This window comes from Crinia signifera, chromosome 1, assembly GCF_055691185.1.
Source record: "Crinia signifera chromosome 1, ASM5569118v1, whole genome shotgun sequence".
In the NCBI taxonomy this organism is placed as follows: domain Eukaryota; kingdom Metazoa; phylum Chordata; class Amphibia; order Anura; family Myobatrachidae; genus Crinia; species Crinia signifera.
This window is the reverse complement of record NC_139217.1, coordinates 192,645,025-192,665,149: the sequence shown is the minus strand read 5'-3', so window position 1 is coordinate 192,665,149 and position 20,125 is coordinate 192,645,025. Positions and strand designations below refer to the sequence as shown.

The following is a 20,125-nucleotide window of genomic DNA, read 5'->3' as shown; positions in this document are numbered from 1 at the left end:
CCTACCGATGTATTCTAGCTTTTTGCTAGTTTGTTATCATTTAAATCCCTACAATTGGCAGCACAGCATATGCACAATTACTGAGCCATACATGCTTGGAGTCATTTCCAGAAACCACTGACATCAGACTCTGAATTAGCAGTTTTAATTTATACACTTTTTATATACTTATTCTCACCTCTATCTATTTCACAGTTTTAAATATATTAATTTGAATGCATACAAATAAAATTGATGTTTTAGATATAATTGTGACCTAGTGCACCCTGCTAACTACTTGCTTGCTTTCTTGTATAAATGTGGTCATAAAGGTCAGTGGTTCTCAACCTCAGTCCTCAGGGACCCCAACAGTGCACATTGGTACTTATTTATTATCACAGTGCCCGGCTATGCTACGTTTTCAACGTACCTATGGTACGTTGTCAGCGTAGCCGGCGCAGTGATAATACACAAGTACCATTGCCCATTACGTAGTTTGCGTAGTGGTGCTACGTAACAGGTGCCGCGTTTCCTTCAACCTGGGTGGTCTGTAGGGGGAGAAGCCTAGGACTAGGCTTGTGTCTTCTGTCCGCTATTCTCTAATGTGGTCTCCCACCCTCCCGCTGGTGTTCAGGTCAGTGAACGACTGACGTTGGAGCCGGGTAAGGAGGAGGAGCCGGGAGGAGGAGAAGGAGTAACACAGCAGCACACTGCAGGCTCGTGCTCTCCGGGCGACGTGATAATCCATAAGTACCTGCACATTTTCCAGGTCTCCACACTGAATCACAGGGGAAATAATTAGCTCCACCTGTGATCTTTTAAAATGTGTCGGTGAGTAATGAGTGCACCTGTGCACCTGCAGGGTGACATGGAAAACGTGAACAGTTGGGGGTCCCTGAGGACCGGGGTTGAGAACCACTGATCTAGGTGACTGTGAGGTTTCTTTTCTTCTCAATACCCCAGGCATATTTGATATTTCAATAGAAAAACAGCTGTGAGGAGTTCAAATATAGTGACTTAGTATGTGGATGTCCTAGTCTTATGATTAGCTGCATCAGACAAAGAATACTTTGTACAAATGGTCTTGGTCTTCAAAAGAGCTTCACCAAATCACAAATCCTATTTTTGTATAATTGGTATTGGTCTGGTTGAACTCTGTAGACTGGAAGAGAATCATGGAATCTACTATACCCAATCATGAATTATACACGATGGTCACTGTCTATTTTTTATCTACATATGATAATAAGCCTGCCAACCAACTTATTTTGTCACTAATTAAAAAATGGCTCAATTCTGTTTTAGCTTATCTGCAGGTCTTCCTATTAACTCAGAAGGACAGGTGTTTCCTGAGAATATAGCCATGTGCTCAGTGGCTTCCCAGACAGAGGATGTTCCTCCGACAAGTGAAACATCATCAACAATGCCTCCTTCATTGAGGTCTTACAGGCTCTATATAATTAATGGTACTTGTTTCCTAGCACGGCCACAACGATTTAGATCGTTGTGGTCGTAAGATAAAAAATCGGATCGATCGCATCGCATGCGATTTGGTCGCATGCGATGCGACCGATCCGACCGACCGATTTTTCACCCGATTTTTTTTTTTTTTTCACCTGATTATTTTTAATTGCCCCCCCAAATGTTACTAAGTGGGCTAGACCCCACGATAGACGTCAACCCGAAGCGTGGCGAGCGCAGCGAGCCCGCGAGGGGCGGCGGTGCGCGTCCTCCGACCTTTTCATTCCCCTACTATCCACTAGGGCGTGGAGTGAGAATAGAATAGTGTGGCGAGCGCAGCGAGCCACCGAGCCCGAAGCGTGGCGAGCGCAGCGAGCCCCGCGAGGGGACGCGTATAACTTCACAGGTATACGCGTCCCCTCGCGGGGCTCGCTGCGCTCGCCACGCTTCGGGCTCGCTGGCTCGCTGCGCTCGCCACACTATTCTATTCTCACTCCACGCCCTAGTGGATAGTAGGGGAATGAAAAGGTCGTAGGACGCGCACCGCCGCCCCTCGCGGGCTCGCTGCGCTCGCCACGCTTCGGGTTGACGTCTATCGTGGGGTCATGGCGGGCACATAAAAAATGTGAAATGGGTCATATTGGCCCATTTCACCTTTTTTATCATTTTTCCCTATGTGAGATGGACTTAATCAAGTCCATCTCATCTTGTGCCATTATAATGGCACAAGACCGACAAGATCCTCCCGATTTCAATGTTAAAAGATTTTTTAACATTGAAGTCTATGGAAAAATCGGGTCAATCGGTCGGTCGCATCGCGGCCGATTTTAATTGGTCGCGACCGACCGATTGACCCGATTTCTGTCAATCAAAGGGAAAAAATTGTAAAAAATCGGCCACATCGTGAGGATCGTGTCCCTTAATTAAGAGCCACGATCACTCACGATTGTGGCCGTTCTAGGAAACAAGTACCTAATTAATAATGCATGTGTTATACCAGTGGTTCCCAAACATCTTTCAATCACGGTATCATTGAGTATCGGAGTTGTTTTCACAGCACCACTAGGCCAAAACTTTCATATTAAGAAATTTTGAAGTAAAATATTAAATTAAGTACATTGGGGCAGATGTATTAAGCCTGGCGAAGAGATAAAGTGGAGAAAAAGTGGAAGGAGATAATGCACCAGCCAATCAGCAGTGTTTGAAATATGACAGTTGGAATTTGATTGGCTGGTGCATTATCTCCTTCCACTTTATCTCCAGTTCATCTCTTCGCCAGGCTTAATACATCTGTCCCAGTGTGTTTATAGGTCATCCTTAGGTTCAGTTATGTGATGAGAGATAATATTCACTTCTCTGTGCCTATATATTTTTATAATTGTTGGCTACCAGCACTGGTTTTGCCTATTAAATATAAACTATTTTAATTGGTCCTGGATCACCAATCCAAGGCACCCCTCCAAGTGCCCCGAGGCACCCCAGGGTGCCATGGCACGCAGTTTGGGAACCAATGTATTCTACTCATATCACATATTGCACAGGTGTTTAAACTCAGGACCCCACACAGTGCATGTTTTGAATCACAAGTGAAATAATTTGAGTACCCCTGACATATTGAAACATCATTGCTCACTTTGCACATTTTTATTGGATTATAGGGGGGGCATTGTAAATAAAATTGTATATAAACCTTTAACACTAGTACAGCCAAAGTGATTCCTCTCTATAATCTATAATCCAGATCTGGTGTGACTTCAGTTTTCTACAAAAGTGTACACTATTGCTGCAGTTCTGCCAAAAAGCCCCTCACTGCACAACGGGTCCCGTACATCAGAGCTACACCAAGCATCTTACTTGCACAAAGAAAATAATTTAGAATAACAAAATTACTCTCCTAGATTACGCTGATGTGCCTAATTTGTACATCTATCTGCAAATTAATCTGTATCAGATCCGTTACCATACAGTGGCCACAGCTTTTTCTCAAGTTCTATTGTGCTTTATCTATGACTTTGTACATGTTTGAAAGCAATTTATCTTACATTAGTCATAGAGCCACTGGGCTCTTTATAGTTTTGCTGTATTTGCGATTGGAATAAGTCACAAAATTTGTAAGAAAAAGTTGCTTTGCTACACCTCTTAGCACAGCTCAGTTGCACCGTGCACCTTGCACTGTATGGTTTGGCATGCGAGAACACAATTGTTTTCAAAACCTCTGTTATAAACCTACCTCCCAATATTGTAAATCCCTAAATCAGGACATGGTCGTGCATCATTGAACCTGGCCACACACTGAGGATGTTTCTAGTGCTTATAAAGGAGAAAGCTTTAATTAAATATACTCCCACCCGTGAATAGCTGCAGTCATCAGACACCCATACTTCTGAGCAGGGACACCACAAGATTTTTAGATGGTAGGCAGTGGCCTATTTATAATGAGTGTAGTGTGTGCACACAATACTTACTCCTCCTGAGTACCGCAATGAAGTCAGCAGCGCTGTGGAAATGTCTGGAAAAATGGCTGCCACACCATCTTACGAAGATCAGCGCATTCGAGTCTGAGCCCTCTAGTGCGACTGCTGACAGAGATGAGGGGGCTGGAATAGGGGAGGCTGCACACATTTTCTTAAAACACCCTGTTGGGAGGCCAAGATACAATTTCATATTGGCACCCATACATATCTGAATGACACCCCATCAGGACTTACCTGCCACACCACCTACCTTACAGAGCTGCATATATCTATATAGGTACCCTGCTATATATCTGAGGGTTGGGGAGAAAGCCCACAGACAGTAGCCACACTAGGGGCTGGAGCTGGGTACATTGCAGAGGAAGGGTCCAAGAGTTGGGCAGAGACGTCAACCCATCTGGTAAAGGGATTATTTATATTCCAATACTGCCTGTGGTAAGCCTAGATGCGTAAACCAGTGCATTGACTGGTGTCTCAAATAATTCATTTGGGAGATAGGTGCCCCCTTGTTCCCCTTAATTCACACACCTGTATGTGTGAGTGTGGCACATATCTCCAAACTTACCATGAGTTTTGACAAATGAGTGTGTCCACTCGTGGGATCTTACTGCCAAAATTGGGACATTTTGGGAGGTATGTAATATACAGTAGGCAAAACAGAATGATGTATTTTTAGTGAAAGTTCTGACTGATTGATAAATACTTTTTCAGAAAATTGTATCCTTTAACTTCAATTATGGCGCTATACTGCACACTCTTCACATGACACCTTTTGTAGGCCAACCTTTCTATAATCTTTTGGTTTTCTTTACTTTTTTGTATCAATATGGTAACTCTTCAGGCCGGAGCAAGCATCTGTAGAAACAGAAACTGAGGACATCCTTCCAGATTTAATTGTAAAAGCATATCCTGCTAAATCAGCTATTGATTCTTGTCCATCAGATAGTCCACGTGACAGGTAAACTGTTTTCTGTGATAGTTCTAGTCATACATTTTGGCCATTAGGCTATAGGATATAAAATTCTAGAAACATAATATTTACCTTGTGGCAACTTGCACCACTTCACTTTTCATTCAATAATATAGCCTAGTCTACTTTACCTAAAGCAGGCATTCCCAACCACTGTCCTCAAGGCACACCAACAGTGCAGGTTTTAGTGATATCCAGGCTTCAGCACAGATGGTTTAATAAGAATCACTCAGGTACTAATTAAGTCACCTGTGCTCAAGCCTGGATATCACTAAAACCTGCACTGTTAAGCCCCGTACACACGGGGGAGATATATTTACTCAGCCATATATTGCTATATATTGCTCAGTTTCTCCTTTTCATCAGTGACCAGAGATGGTCGCTGATGAAAAGGAACCTCAGCCGGCGGTGCCGCAGAGGTAATCAGCTGGTCGCAGGAGCAAGCTCCTGCAACCACCGATTAGAATGGGGCAGAAAACGGGAGTGCGCACCCGGCAATTTATCGCCGGGGCACACTCCCATCAATGGCAATATGGTCGCCAGCGGCCATATTCCCAGTGATTTCAGCCCCTAATGCCCCTGTGTGTACACAGCTTTAGTGTGCCTTGAGGACCGTGGTTGGGAATGCCTGACCTAAAGGTTACTATTATTTATTTATTGACCGTTTCTGATATAGCTCACATATTTACCGTAGCGCTTTACAGAGAATATTTGAACATTCGCATCAGTCCCTGCCCCAGTGACGCAATTACCCTACCAGTATATGTTTGGATTGTGGGAGAAAAACGGAGTACCCGGAGGAACCCCATGCAAGTATGGGGAAAATATACAAACTCTGCACAGTTAGAGCCATGGTGGGAATTGAACCCATGACCTCAGCGTGAGGTAGTAATGATAACCATTACACCATCCGTGCTGCAACTCTTGATTCTATGGTCAGACTGCAGATTCTGTGTCACCAGCAGACCCTGATGATCGATTTGTTGGGGGGTTGTCAAAAGCCTACATGCTAAAAAAAACAAAACAACCACTGTTTTTGGTCGGGATCGGAATTGACTCAGTAATTGGCAAAACATGGAATTGCAATTAATCATAGATGTGTGGGCCCCATAAAAACACACAAACCTGGATTATGTGTATTCAGTGACTTTGACCCAGATACAATGCAATCATAGTGGTGCGATATAGGTAATCTGACCCAGTTCACGCTTAAAGGACCAGGGAGGTGAGATTATTTTCCTAAATTGAAAAATAATCAGGTCTAATTTGTAATTCAGCTCCAATTCCAAAGAAGTTCAGCAAAACAAAACAGTAAAGAAAGTATATACAAAATCCAAAAAGCATCAGAAAATTACATGTTATCAAGAACTGCAAGGGCTTTTTACAAGTGACATGGAATTTTCTGATGCTTATTGGATTTTGTAAAATGTGTTTTAAACATCTCAAAGTTGTATATAAAAAGGTTGGTACTTGTGTATTATCTGGGCGCCTGATTTAATGTAAATCGCATACGATTGATCGGCCGATTTTTTTTATTTTTTATTTTATTTTTTTGCAGATTTTCGGCCATTTCCTGCCGATTTGCATGATATTCCATCCTTGCACACCCCCAGGTACTTGTTTGCTAGCATGGCTCCCATCGCATACCATGGCATAACATATCCCATGGTATGCAATGCGATGCGATTTTTGGGAAAATGCCCCTGATTGTACAATTAAATATTGCATGCCAGCAAGTGGCATGCCATGCGATTCGATTTTTAATTGTACAAGCTCGCTGATGGGTGCTTACAATGTTAAATGCACCCCCACTATCAATGACAATTCGAAGCGTGGCGAGTGCAACGTTATGCATCCTCTGACCTTTTGATACCCCCACTATCCATGTCGGTGTGGAGTTGATTTTAGATAGTGCGGTGAGCGCAGCGAGCCACCGAGCCCAAAGCATGGCGAGCGGACGTGGATTACTTTACATGTATTCCGCGTCCCCTCGCGGGGCTTGCTGCGCTCGCCACACTATCTAAAATCAACTCCACTCCAACGTGGATAGTGGGGGTATGAAAAAGTCGGAGGACGCGTACCACCGCCCCTCGCGGGCTCGCCACGCTTCGGGTTGGCGTTGACAATGGGGGTGCATTTAACATTGAAAGCACCCATCAGGGTGCTTGTACAATTAAAAATCGCATGCCGCTATATTGCATGCGATGCACTATGATGAAAATCGGGGGCGCCATGCTAGGAAACAAGTACCCGTGGCGAGCGAACGTGGAAAACTATCCCAAAGCGCGGCGACGCGGAATACACGCTTTGGGATAGCGTCCCCTCGCGGGGTTCGCTGCGCTCGTCACGCTTTATATAATCAACTCCACGCTGACGTGGATAGTGGGGGTATGAACCAGTTGGGAGGACGCGTACCGCGTCTGCTCGCCACGCATCGGGCTGACTTGGATAGTGAGGGTGTGCAATGATAGAATAGCATGCAAATCGGCCGGAAAACGTGGAAAATCGGCCGCTAAATCGCATCCAATTTTTGCATGCGATTTGCGGCTGATTTCGCGGGCGTCCTGATAATACACATGTACCAAAAGGTTTTAGGGCTTTCTATTTCCTACTTAAAATGGGTGGCTTCATTAAGCAGGCAGGACTATTTGAAACCGATTCTATGGAATTTTCACTATGGGTAAGAAAATGTGATTTTCATTAGCAAAGATCTTTTTGATTTTACTTTCTTTTTTCTTGCTTAACATTTCAATCTCTATTTTCCACTCTTTCCTTTAGAAAGGCTTTATTCAACAATCCTTTGGAATCCTTGCCAAAATGTGCACCTTTCCCTCCTGCTACTGTCCGGACCCTTAATGTCAGCAGCCAAGTGGCTACAATATCTAAGACTGCATCACTGTACCTTAGGTTAGACCTCTCTTCCTGAATTTAAAGATCTGCCATTAATGATATAACAAAAACATCAGTGTTAATATTATAAATAGGTTCTCTATCAATTTAAATCTAATTTTAATTAAAAAAATTGTTGTGGGTGAAATAAATATTACTAAATCTATATTCAGATTAAAGCTGGGTATATACTATCTGTTGGGTGCTAATGATACAATAAACTCTCTGATCTGACAGAGGGCCTTGTTCAAGGTTGCAAGCAAAGCAAAAAAACAACAACATACATTTGGACAAAACTGTGCAGAGAGCTAGAATTGGGTGGGTTGTGTTCAAACGAAAACTTAATGTACATGGCGTTTGGCTTGCCAACTCGCCACAGTGCACCTAGTCACATGGCAGTGCAAAAAGTAGCGCAGCTTGGCATATGGTGTTACAGGATCAGTGCAATACCAGTGATTATCCACCATATGTCGCTTTTTAAAATCACCACTGCGCATGCATCAGATGTCTAATGCAAAGCTATAGTAAAAGGATCCAGATTGCGTGTGCATGAAGTTTCCATTGAAATGCACTGCAGCGCAAAAACTACTTTACTGTATATTACTGTACTGTTCAATAGGTTTGTCTTCTGCAAATACTATTGCATAAAGGTGCATCTCAATATGCTATTTATAGTAGGCTATGGATAAGAGAGCGAGTATACAGTTCTTTCACACACGTGCATGTGAGATAATAATGTGTTCCATTCTCGGCAAACAGCATGCCATGATGGGTCACTGGGGTGTGAAAGCAGCAAAGACAACTACAGATTCATACTGTAGGTTCCACTTGAGTAAGGGCACTGCTGTCCGTCTATAATTTAGCTACACTGGTTATATACAGAATTACACTACAGTAGGAATGTCATACAGTACAAGCAGGTCAGACTCGAGTGCCGAGAGGGTTAACAAAATGGCTACCCGATGTCAGCCAGGGCTTAATGGTAGCAAACAACTTTGGACCTGTTGACGGCATAGGTTACATTTGTGTACAGGTGATGCTGTCCATGTCTCTCATTATGCTACACTAATTAAACACAGAATTACGCTACCGTATGAATGATGTAAAGCATGGGCAGACCAGATTCAAGCACGGAGCGGGTTCACAAAATGGCTTCCGAGCTTGAAACCAGGGCTCCATTAAAGCCCCCATCTATGTAGCAAGCAATGGCATAGGTTTTACGTGTCTAAGGGTAATGCTAAAGGTGTGTCTCCTTACACTGTTTAAACACACAGGCTGCTGACAAAGGCACATACTGTATGCTGCAATGATGAAATCACAGCTCCAGTCATCTACACGCACTGCTGTCAGGTTTGGGCACACCTGCTTCGCAGCAGGGAGCGAAGACACATAACGGAGATAGCAGGATGCAAAATGGACACATTTTTCCCCATGGTCTATAAGGGACCCTTGGTACTTTTGTATTATCACGGCGCCCACTACGTAGTTTGCGTAGTGGTGTATTGAGACTACCAATACACCACTCGCACCAATACACCACTATTCTGGCTACGTAAGTTACGTAAACTACGTAACTTGTTCAGGAGCTGTGATAATACACAATGGTTTATATCCCCACTATCCAGTATCCACGTGGGCGTGGCGTTCATTTTATAAAGTGTGGCAAGCTTTGGGGTCACTGAGCTTGTCACACTTAATAAAATTCACTCCACGTCCACGTAGATACTGGGGGTATTATGTGGATAGTGGGGTTAGTTTGTGTGTGTGGTGCTTTATACTTACATGTCCTCGGTGGCAGCGTTGTGCTCCCCTCTCATGCAGCGCTGGTCACTCTGCCCCACTGACCGTGTGCTGGTGCCAGATCCCCGCACCCCAATGTACGCAATTAGGGGGAGCAGGGAAACCATGTGATGCTCCCCCAGCCGCAGTACGCTGAATTACGTACATTTCTGCCGTCTTAGCCCAGGACACGTCTCCCCCCCGCCAGGTGTTGGTGTCCGCCGGGTGCTGGCGGTATCTCCCCCCTCTGCCCGCTGCTCAAGCCCTGCCGAGTAAGTATAAAGGCACATATTAGCAGGGCGCCTAGCTACGCTACGCTGACAACATAGCCTAAGTCAGCGTTGTCAGCGGAGCGTAGCCGGGCTCCCTGCTAATACACAAGTACCGGACCCTTTAATTCAGATCAACCATGGCATGCATGCATGCCGTTAGCCTTTTGGGGGTCTCATAAACTTGGGGTTCATATCCTCTGGTAGCTAAACGTCTCCCCTTCCACAAGAACCCAGTCCTGAGCCGATTGGATCACCAACACTGGAGAAATTAAGCTTTAAGCTCATTTTAATTTATCCATAGTGTTAAGCTATAGCAGTTCTATATTAAAAATACTTTTACACCAACGCTGCTGACACTGTAACAAATGCTGCACTATACAGATGGAGCTGTGGTTAGCAGTTTTTCCTATTTGAGTAATAAGTAGCATGAACAGCTTTTATTGTACTGTGCCGTAACGGCTACAGCTCTAAATGATATCTCGAAGTATAATGGGAAGATATAAAAGCTCCTCCTAAGTTCCTGGATCCCAAAACACTGCTTAGCACCTCCATAGAGTTGTTCCTATTTGAGTACTAAGTAGCACTTATGTACGAAGTAGCACTTTGCGTACTAATTAGCATGAACAGCTTTTATTGTACTGTGCTGTAACCATTACAGCTATAAGTAATATCTTTATAAGTATAATGGGGAAAGATAAAAGTTCCTGGATGCCAAAACACTGTGCTTAGCCGCTTCATACAGTATGTCCTATTTGCAGTACTAAGTAGTAATTTATCCATAGGGGTAGGCTATAGCAATTCTATATTAGCGTGCTTTTATGCCAACACTGCTGACACTGGAATAAATGCCATAAGTTATGCTTACTCTACGGGAATTGCAGGAAGCTATGAAATAATTTGCCTAGGGGGCCCAGGCGCTCCAGCAGACAACTGTACATTACATGGCCCATTTGCCCCATGCTGGTACTTAACAGTTTGAGCCACAGCACCGTTTGACGAGAATGAGATGCATGAGCGGTTCATATGAAAGTACGTCCCATTCTCTGCAAACGACGCGGATCCATCTGTGCTGTACTGTAAATCAATCCGCTGCTGGATTAGTGGAGCATTATCCACTTAGTGGTGGCAATGTGTATTGCATGCATATTGCATGGCATGCCTCAATGCACCGCAGTGCTGCCGCAATGGATGAGCATGGCTCCGTCTGTAAAATGTAAATTGCTATCTAACATTTGTGCGCTGCACGAAAACACAAGTAGTATTTGCCCTGCACAGAAAAAAAAAATATGACTGACCCAAATATAAATCTCTGCACATGTTACATCAGCCAGACCTCTAGAGCATTATAGTTTCTCAGTGATTTTTTTTTTTTACTTTGCTTGCTCACCAGTTTAATTGGTAGTAACATTGCAGAATGATCTACCCATGAAAGCAGTCTGAATAAACAAACCACAAGAGAACTTTACATTAATGGCAGAGCACACATTGTCAGCTTCTGACACTGTAGCTTCTGAGCGAGTACCAGCAATATGTGGATGATTGAAATCCTCACTTGGGTGCAGTGACAATGGTTGCCATACCGTATTGTAACAATTGCCATATTTGTTTCAACAATGTTTGCTGATGTTTGGGAACTGAAGGTCCAAAATGATAGTACCCAGTTATGTCCTGGAAAATACTGGTTTAAAGACAGTTGTGAGTAAAGAAACAGATTCCGAGAATGGTTTTGGACAAAAATACAGCATTGCCACGCAGACTTGTGATCCTCCTGCTCCCCAAGAGGCTGCATCTTCAGATGTGGAGCTGTCTGCAACTTTGCACACACTTAGCAGGTACTTTTGTCTGGACACCTACATCCTTTCTTTTTTGGCTTGATAATTTATTGTTGCTTTTTCTGTTATGAAAAGTAGCAGCACCAGGAACATTTTGTAGTTTCTGCCAAAATACGAGGGTGGATCAAGAAGTACCTGTGTTTGAAGACAGGTGGCATTGCTGAGGAACACTGGTATTTTTGTCGTGTACAACCATCTTTCAAACCAAGCCATATCAAATTTCACATTGATTCACAGGTTAGCTTTTTTCCACCACAACAATGCACCAGCTCCTTCATCTGGAATTGTTGTGGCGAAATTGCATGAATTGCGCTATGAATTGTTGTGGAAAAAAATCAGCTCAAATGAGGTCATTGTTGCGACAGAAGCCTACGTGAGTTTGACAAATCACATCTTTTTAGAGGGTTTAAAGAAATGGCAGGGACGTTTTGAAAAGTTTATTGCCATGAAAGGAGATTATGTTGAAAAATTGTGAAAAATGATTAGTCTTCATTCTTAACACAGGTTCTTATTGATCCACCCTCGTATAGTAGAGCATGGATGTCATTCAGCTATCTATTGTTTATTTTATTGTAGCTCTATAAAAATATTTGAATGCAAAATAAGTGTATTTATTTATATTAGGGTGTGCTACCTCTAAGCAGGTTTACATACTTGCCTTCTATGATCACTTAATTAATTATTACCATATTGTTAGTGTTTATTATATTTAGTTTGTTTTTATTTGTGGTCTGATTGGGATTTTTCCTTCCGCTCAGACATGTGAAAGAGGGCATTCTTGCAGAACAGACCTTTGCAAATCATACATCATCTTTTGATTCACAACTTTCTTTGCAAGCAAGGTACAGATTTGTAAATAAAGGGCAAGGCATTTTCTATATACTGTGTGTTCAGAAACTTGGGCACACATTCTGGTAGACACAATGGAAACTGCAAACTTATATTATCAAAGAATGGGTAACCTACCCAGTTTTTGGGGCTGATTCTGAATTTGGATCAAAGCCCAAAAAAATAAAGTAAAGACACACTAGACCAGGGATGGGGAACCTCCGGCCCTCCAGCTGTTGTTGAGCTACACATCCCAGCATGCTTTGCAACAGTTTTAGCATGGCCAAATAGCAAAACTGTAGCAGGGCATGCTGTGATATGTAGTTCAACAACATCTGGAGGGCTAAAGGTTCCCCATCCCTGCACTAGACAACAGGGACCAGTATAATTAACTATGTCAGTGATGTTACCATGACCCTCTGAAAATGCGGGTTGTTTGGCTACTGTATATAGTCAAATTGACCTCCACTGTCAGCAGACATCCATAATCATTAAGGATGTGCCGAAGAGCACATTGTTAACAATATTGAGTTTCATATTAGATGATATAGTGAAAAATATTGCTCAGAAACCCCTTTCTGAGAGATCTTTCACAATATCCTCTAGTGTATATGGGGTGTTACTTTGCACCTTTGCAAAATCAGGTTGTACTGCAGGTGGGGTAAATGGTGTAAAAAAATACACGAGGGACATATTTAAACAGAAATCTAGATTGCAGTGTAAAAATAAAGCTGTGAGCTATACTATGCATGCAAAAATAATAAATGTATTTGCACCTCTTGCTTTGCTTTGCTTCCAATTTAGAATCCGCTGTCATGCCTCCAATGCAGTGTAGAATAGCATTTGATCCTCTTTCATATGCTTAGGCAAAGTGATCCATGCTTTTCATTCAGTAGCGAATTAACTATAGGGCTAGTTCAGCATGAATCACTAAATAGAGATTTTGCAAGTTATGTGATTATCAAATGACTTTGCACGTGTACCATATGCATCGCGCATGCACAGCTGGAATTAGCGACAGAAAATGTGCATGGATTTTAACCGCAACACCCTCAGTCTGACAGAAAGGTGGCTTTTAGAGATGGTAACCTGCAGTTTTCTAGGTGTGTCTGAAACACTGCAGGAGTGCCTACGCTTTTTTGTAGAGCGTTTTTGACCACTTATGCCCTGTCTTACTCACAGATTAGGGGAAGCTTTAGACGTACTGATAATTGCACACATGGCAAAAACTCTTTGATGGTTTCGGGATTGGCATACGGATTTGCGAATGGATCGTGATTCATGCTGAACTAGCCCCCATTTTGCTACTTAGTGAACCTTTTAGTTGGAGTATTGTGTGGCTTTCCAATATTGTGCAATGCATGCTTACCTACTCTCCTGTATGGTGTGGGAGGCACAATTGTTTGGGCTGTTGTCCTCTGTGTTCCCCCTGGAAAAGTGGGAGTGGGCTGGATGTGTAAATTGCATCATTGTAGCCATGCCGCTTCATCATGGATCTGTTATTCAAGGCGTTTCACACAACAGGGGTGGGGCCTAATGGCATTACATTTTAAATGTATTTTAGGCATTATTATTGATGGTTGTGTAATACCTTTGAAAGTACAATTGCTCTAAAGGAGCATTTGCATTAATGCAATTTAGAGTTAAATTATGTCACTGCTGAAGACGTATAAAAAAAATAAAAAAAAATCTAATATTCTCCAAATATATACTGTAGGTTCAAGGCATGCCTTTCCAGTAATAAGAGTACCCCCACTTGCAGGATTCTAAAGTGTTATCATTTAGCAGTGACATATGGCAAAGTACATTTCAGCACACATTTAATTAGAAGTGTTTAGAGAAATTTAGATTTTGCTGTTATGTTTTGCTGTTTCGGCTGATATTGTTCCTTTCTTTCATGTAAGCACTTCTGTAAAACAAAATTTGATGGAAAATCCTTTGGGCAACCTTCCAAAGTTTGCATCTTGTCCTCTACCCCTGCTGGCACCATTTACCGTGCAAAGTTCCAAAGCCAGTGCAGTAGCTGCAGTGTCTGCTGTTGTGGGTGCACAGGCAAGGTATTGAGCTATTTGGTGTCTGCATGAACAGCCCTATAAATGCTTGATCACTGCCATCATAATATAAATATATTATTATTATTATTATTGTTGTTTGTTTCCTAACAAATTATTTTCTATATATATTTAGAACATACTAGTCATAATACTATTTGTATTTCACTTGTGATTTGGTGTTCCTATGCATCCCATATGTACTGTATTAAAGGATAGCTAATGAAAACTTTGAACAATTTTTGCTATTTTTGTTTAATTCATTCCCTGTGATGTCCAGGCATCAGCAGGAACACTGGAGGTTGCCAGTGACTTTTAAAAAAATCTTCAGTTTCTCAATTCCTGCATGCTTCTATTCACTGCTCTATATTTTATTCTGTGTTTGGTAATGGATAATTTTTCTATTTCTCTCATCCTCTTTTCTTAGACTGTCTGATCCCTTTGTCTATCGTTCTCTCTTGGACGCTCTTCTCATAGAACCTGTTCTTAAACCATCTTTTTCTAATTCAAAACCAGCAAGGAGATCCACTGGTGTGCTGACCAGTGAACAGTGTAAGAGGTGAGGTATAGAGTCTGGCTCTTAACCCCTATGCTGCTGAGCCTATTTTGACACTTTTGGGCTGGTCACATTCAGGTCCAGTATTTATTAATGCAGTGCCCACACAAATTATATCAGGAGAGTTTTTTTGAATTTCCAGTAAAATAGTATAAAATTCTTTCTCCTAAAAAATACAATCTAGCCAAAATACCCCCTCCCGCCAAATAATTCTTCTTTAATGGAATTGCAAGAAGTCAAACGCAGATATGTAATTTTTTTTGTCTCTACGAGCCAACAAGAAATATTTTTTGGCTCTAATTTCAGTATTAGTCCATTACAGAACAACAAAAATGTGGATTTTACAACTAGCTTTTCAATCCATAATCTACACTTGAAATCCACTTGTACTATGGGGTGTTTATCATCTGGTGGTCTCCACTCAATTTCTGCTAAGGTGATGCGATATTTGAAAGAAGGGTGTCCATAGTGTGTTGGAGCCAGGATGGTGGAGAATGATAAAGTACCAGCCAATCCACTCCTAACTGCCATGTTACAAGCTGTGTTTGAAAAATGACAATTGGGAGCTGATTGGTACTTTAGCTCTCTCCAAGGCTTAAGCTGGGTAAACACTGCATGGTGTGTACCCAGTAATATCATGGTGGGGTGCTGTCACTGGCAAATGCATACATACAGAGGACATCATTAACAATCCATTGGAGAGCGTATCATTGCCGATATGGAGCATACACACAAAGCAATATTTGAAATTATATCGCTCATAAGGGGGAAAATGCGTAATATCATTTAAAATATCATTTAGTGTGTATTTGGCTTTAGTACATATGCCATTTAGTACTCTCTCGAAACTGCTTGCTCTGTTAGTATTTTTGTAGTACAGGTCTATTACTAGCCAATGCCAACTAAGGGACCGCATCATTTTAAAGAGTGAATTCTCCCTTACAAATAGATTTTCTGCTTAGTTTATTGGAGATAGGATCGGGAAAGTCAATTATTCAGACCTGGGGATACATTTTTTTTCTTCAATTTTTAAAGTTGCTGCAGTTTTGGCTTCTAGACTAATATGGAAATAACTGTACCGATAAAACATTCCTGGTTTTGTATTCAGTATTATTGCCCCTTTAGAGCCAATGGTTGAAACAAATGAAGATGTGTTGGCTTTGAAAAATACTGCATATGAAATTTTATATCATTGTATTTTTTTTAATATTCATGGTTTTTCTTAGGTGATTTTACTATGCTCACTTGGTAATTCTGCTACGTTATTAAAAAAATGTGCCCAGGTTGCACAAACTGTCATGCTTTACCAAGCTTATGTAGAAGTATCCCCAGGATGTCTCCATTTTACAATAAAATAGTTAAAATCTGGAAGCTGAATTTATCAATTTAATTTGCACACACATAGTGGGATATACAATATAAGATTCCGACTGTCAGATCGTCCCGACAGTCAGAATCCCGGGCCTTTTTTCTCAACTGTAACTGGACAGCCGGAGTTCAACGTTCCGGGTGGTGGAAAGTGGACATGATGGCAAAACGGCCATGGATCATTAAAAAATGGCCTTGAATTCTACAATCCACATCCCTTTCTGACAAAACAGATCCGACTTTTTTTGTTTTTGGATCTGTTTTGTTGTAATCCACTTTAATGCTGTTGGAAAAGTCAGCACTGCTGTCGTAGGTGGAAATAGCGGTCAGGATTGAATACCGCCCATAGTGTACTAACATATGTCATGTAGCTTGATTCTATTACTTACTTTGAAAGTAGACTGATGTACCAAGGATAATTTACACGAGAGCACTATTTTGGTATTTTTTGTGAGGTTTATTGTGGGCTGTTGGGTTATGATGATTTGTTCTCGTTACTCATGGTAGTTTTTAATGAATAGAGCTTATCACTGTAAAAAGATTATTCAGTTACCGATGGAATTGCATCTTTGATTAAAACAATATAAAATACATTATCCAGTCAACAGTCCAGTCAAGCAAATAATAAAGTAATTTTCCAATTAGCTTGGGTAAATTACTGGGGGCTATCCAAGTAGCCCCGATATCCGGGATTTATGCTTCAAGTGCCTAAGGCATCTGTAGCATAATCCACAAAAAGCATCCCTCAGAGCCACGACAAAACATGGGTTCAGAAGCTTATCCCACATCCCATGTATTCTCACCCAAAACAGGAAACATTTTCATCCCAAAAAATCAGACTAGAATTGGTTGACCAATAATGACCATTGGGTTAAAATTGTAATAACAATACATCTTTTTTACAAACTGAAATTGGATTGCATCTATTTGGACCCCCCCCCCCCCCTAATCAGAAAAGAAGTGTGTGGGCGGGGGGGGGGGTTTCTGTTTGTTATTGAATAATTGGAATGTGTTAAAGCTTGTTTTTAAACACAGATACAACATTTTATAGCTATTTTTAAAATATGTGTTATGCATTTGTTAATGTGTATGCAAATTTAGTATGCAGTCAAAAAGTTGACATGGATTGAATGTCTACATTTGCAATGTTGAGAGTCAGGATGTCTACATTGGAAATGTTGGCAGATGATATAAGGGTTAGGCTGTAATTAGGACAGTGACACCCAAACTTTCTTTAACTGGGACACATGCGAGTATCCACATGTCTCTCACAGCACCCTCTGCTCCAAAAGTTTCTTATGATGAAATTTATCAAAAAATATTCAATTAATTTTTGGGCATTCTTAATTTGAGTTTTGTGGTGGTGAGAACAGGGTTTTGCTTCTGCTTGTCCACATTTTATAATTCAGAGCCAACAACACCTATACCATTTACTGATGCTCGTGGTCAAAAGTCCAGAACCGGGATCCTGATACAGAGAAGGGACTATGTACCTACCCTAACCCTCTCTTGCAGTAGCCTAACCTTCCCTCCCCACTAGTGCCTAAACATAACTCTAGTGCCCCGCCACCTAAACCTTGACCTGCCGCATGCCCCCCCCCCCAACCGCCTCTGCAGCCTGAATCTAAGCCCCCCCACACACTTCTGCCTAAACATATGTATGCAAGCTAGCCCTGCATATATACAGATTGGGATGCCAGCTGTTCGTATTCTGACATCTGAATCCCGATCACTTTCGATGTTCCAGGGTTCTGACATCCGGCAGGATGCCGACAGTATATTAACGCAGGCATATTGGCTGCATCCCATAAAATCTCTATAAGATGATTTAATCAATTAACTCCCCTTCTACAAAGTTCACAGAAAACTTGCCTGAGTTTTCTTTCCATGCTTTATATAACCCTTTAACCCCACACCAGCATTGTTCTGTGACTGGATTATATAGCAAATAAAAGCACTTTTTATCCTTGCTTTCTGGGTGGACCAATCTGTAATATGTAGCACTTATCTGTGTGTATTAAACTTTTTGTAAGCAGGAATCCTTTTACTACTTTTATGTCTTGTTTTCTTTACTCTTTTTTTGTGTTTCACAGTTGTAAAGCACTACTGAATTTGCTGGTGCTACTTGGTTGTGAAATATGATTGATTTTTTGGTTTAATATTATATTTCATGTTTTATTAACAGTGATTTGCTAGAGCCTACACCAGTCAATGCGATGTCTGCTGCATCTGCTAAGACTATGACCAATTCCTACAAATCTACTCCTGCTGCATACAAACCCAGCACTCAGCCAAACACCGCCAAACCAGGAAGCTGGCAACCAGGTAGCTATATCTTCCTCTTGTTTGCTATGTTTTAAATGGAACCTTTTTATACATGTTTAAAATTAGGTCAGGTCTGATTGTGATAAAAATTGCTCAAAAAAGTTGATTTAATACTTGATTCATGCTATATGAAAAGTGCTTTCAATTTGCTTTTACACTTATCAGCTGTTCATTTGTTTATTGGCGGTAAATACCATTGTTGTATAGAGGCAGAGAACGGTTTTCTTTGATTGTGGTATATACAGGTTGAGTATCCCGTATCCGAATATCCGTTATCCGAATCATTCCGAAAACCATACATTTCAGAAAGTGAACAAAAATTTTTTTTTTTTGCTAAAAACTTACTGGGGACATCTGTAACAGCACTAATGAGGGAATGATATGTAACTGGCACTATATATGTGCAAGACAATGATTGCTTGGCATTTAAAATCAGTGCCTGAGATTGTACACAAACTTTGTTTCATGTTTTGAAACCTTGTTTTATGCACAAATAAAATATATTTGTGTTTATTTCATGTGTTTGATGTATATGTACAACATAAATGCAAGGTACCTCAAGATACAGCATTGAAATATTAAAATATTCCGAAATACGGAATAATCCGTTATCCAAAATTCTCCTGGTCCCGAGCATTTTGGATAAGGGATACTCAACCTGTAATATGTAAACTTAACTCAAGATATAAATGTTTGTTTTCTAGATCAGAACAATCATCTTTTGTACAGATAAAATAATTGGCTAGTAATATGTGTCCTGGTATATGAGTGTCTAGCCTGCAGTCTTTGAGTTGCGTTGTTACACAAGGTACAGTAATAAGGAGATATAAGGTAGAACATTACAGAGTAGGTGGATAGAACCCAGTTGAATTAATGGCTAAAGAAAAATCAAGAGTCCCAAAAGAAAAAAAATTAATAGATGTAAACATTATTATTATCCTTCTTTATTTATATGGCATCAAAAAGGATCTGCGTCCTCTTGCATAATACATAAACAGAAATGATATAAAGCAGTGAAAAAATGACATACAGTATACTAGAAAAATTGCAGAACATCAGATAACTGTTGAAGCATATGCAGTTATAATGCTCACCAATGGGGTATATTAGGTGGACCTTAAAAGGTTGTCATATGAAAAGACCAATGTGAGTTTTTTTCAATAAATTTTGGCATCACCGTCAACACCTAAGCATGTGGACCCCAAAGTAGTGTACCGCATCCCCTTGCAAGCTTCGGACCAGATGCCTTGCTCTGCTTCCGCTGCGCTTTACACACTTTACCCTTCCCAATCGGAGTCCACATGCATAGTAAAGTATGAAAAAGTAGAAAATGTATAATTG

At 41.2% G+C, this 20,125-nt stretch overlaps 1 protein-coding gene across 9 annotated transcripts in view; it reads left to right on the top strand.

Annotated features, from left to right (window-relative positions):
- Positions 1-20,125, top strand: part of PDLIM5 (PDZ and LIM domain 5) — a 190,068-nt gene that overhangs the window by 134,773 nt on the left and 35,170 nt on the right. For 6 of the 9 annotated variants that reach the window (XM_083179095.1, XM_083179088.1, XM_083179096.1 and 3 more), the window contains 7 exons: positions 4,756-4,872; positions 7,663-7,791; positions 11,465-11,656; positions 12,415-12,498; positions 14,389-14,541; positions 14,963-15,094; positions 18,645-18,784. In XM_083179095.1, the coding sequence (XP_083035221.1) occupies positions 4,756-4,872; positions 7,663-7,791; positions 11,465-11,656; positions 12,415-12,498; positions 14,389-14,541; positions 14,963-15,094; positions 18,645-18,784 (947 nt within the window). The remainder of the gene's footprint in view (positions 1-4,755; positions 4,873-7,662; positions 7,792-11,464; positions 11,657-12,414; positions 12,499-14,388; positions 14,542-14,962; positions 15,095-18,644; positions 18,785-20,125) is intronic. The other 3 variants (XM_083179092.1, XM_083179093.1, XM_083179094.1) reach the window with 3 other exon arrangements.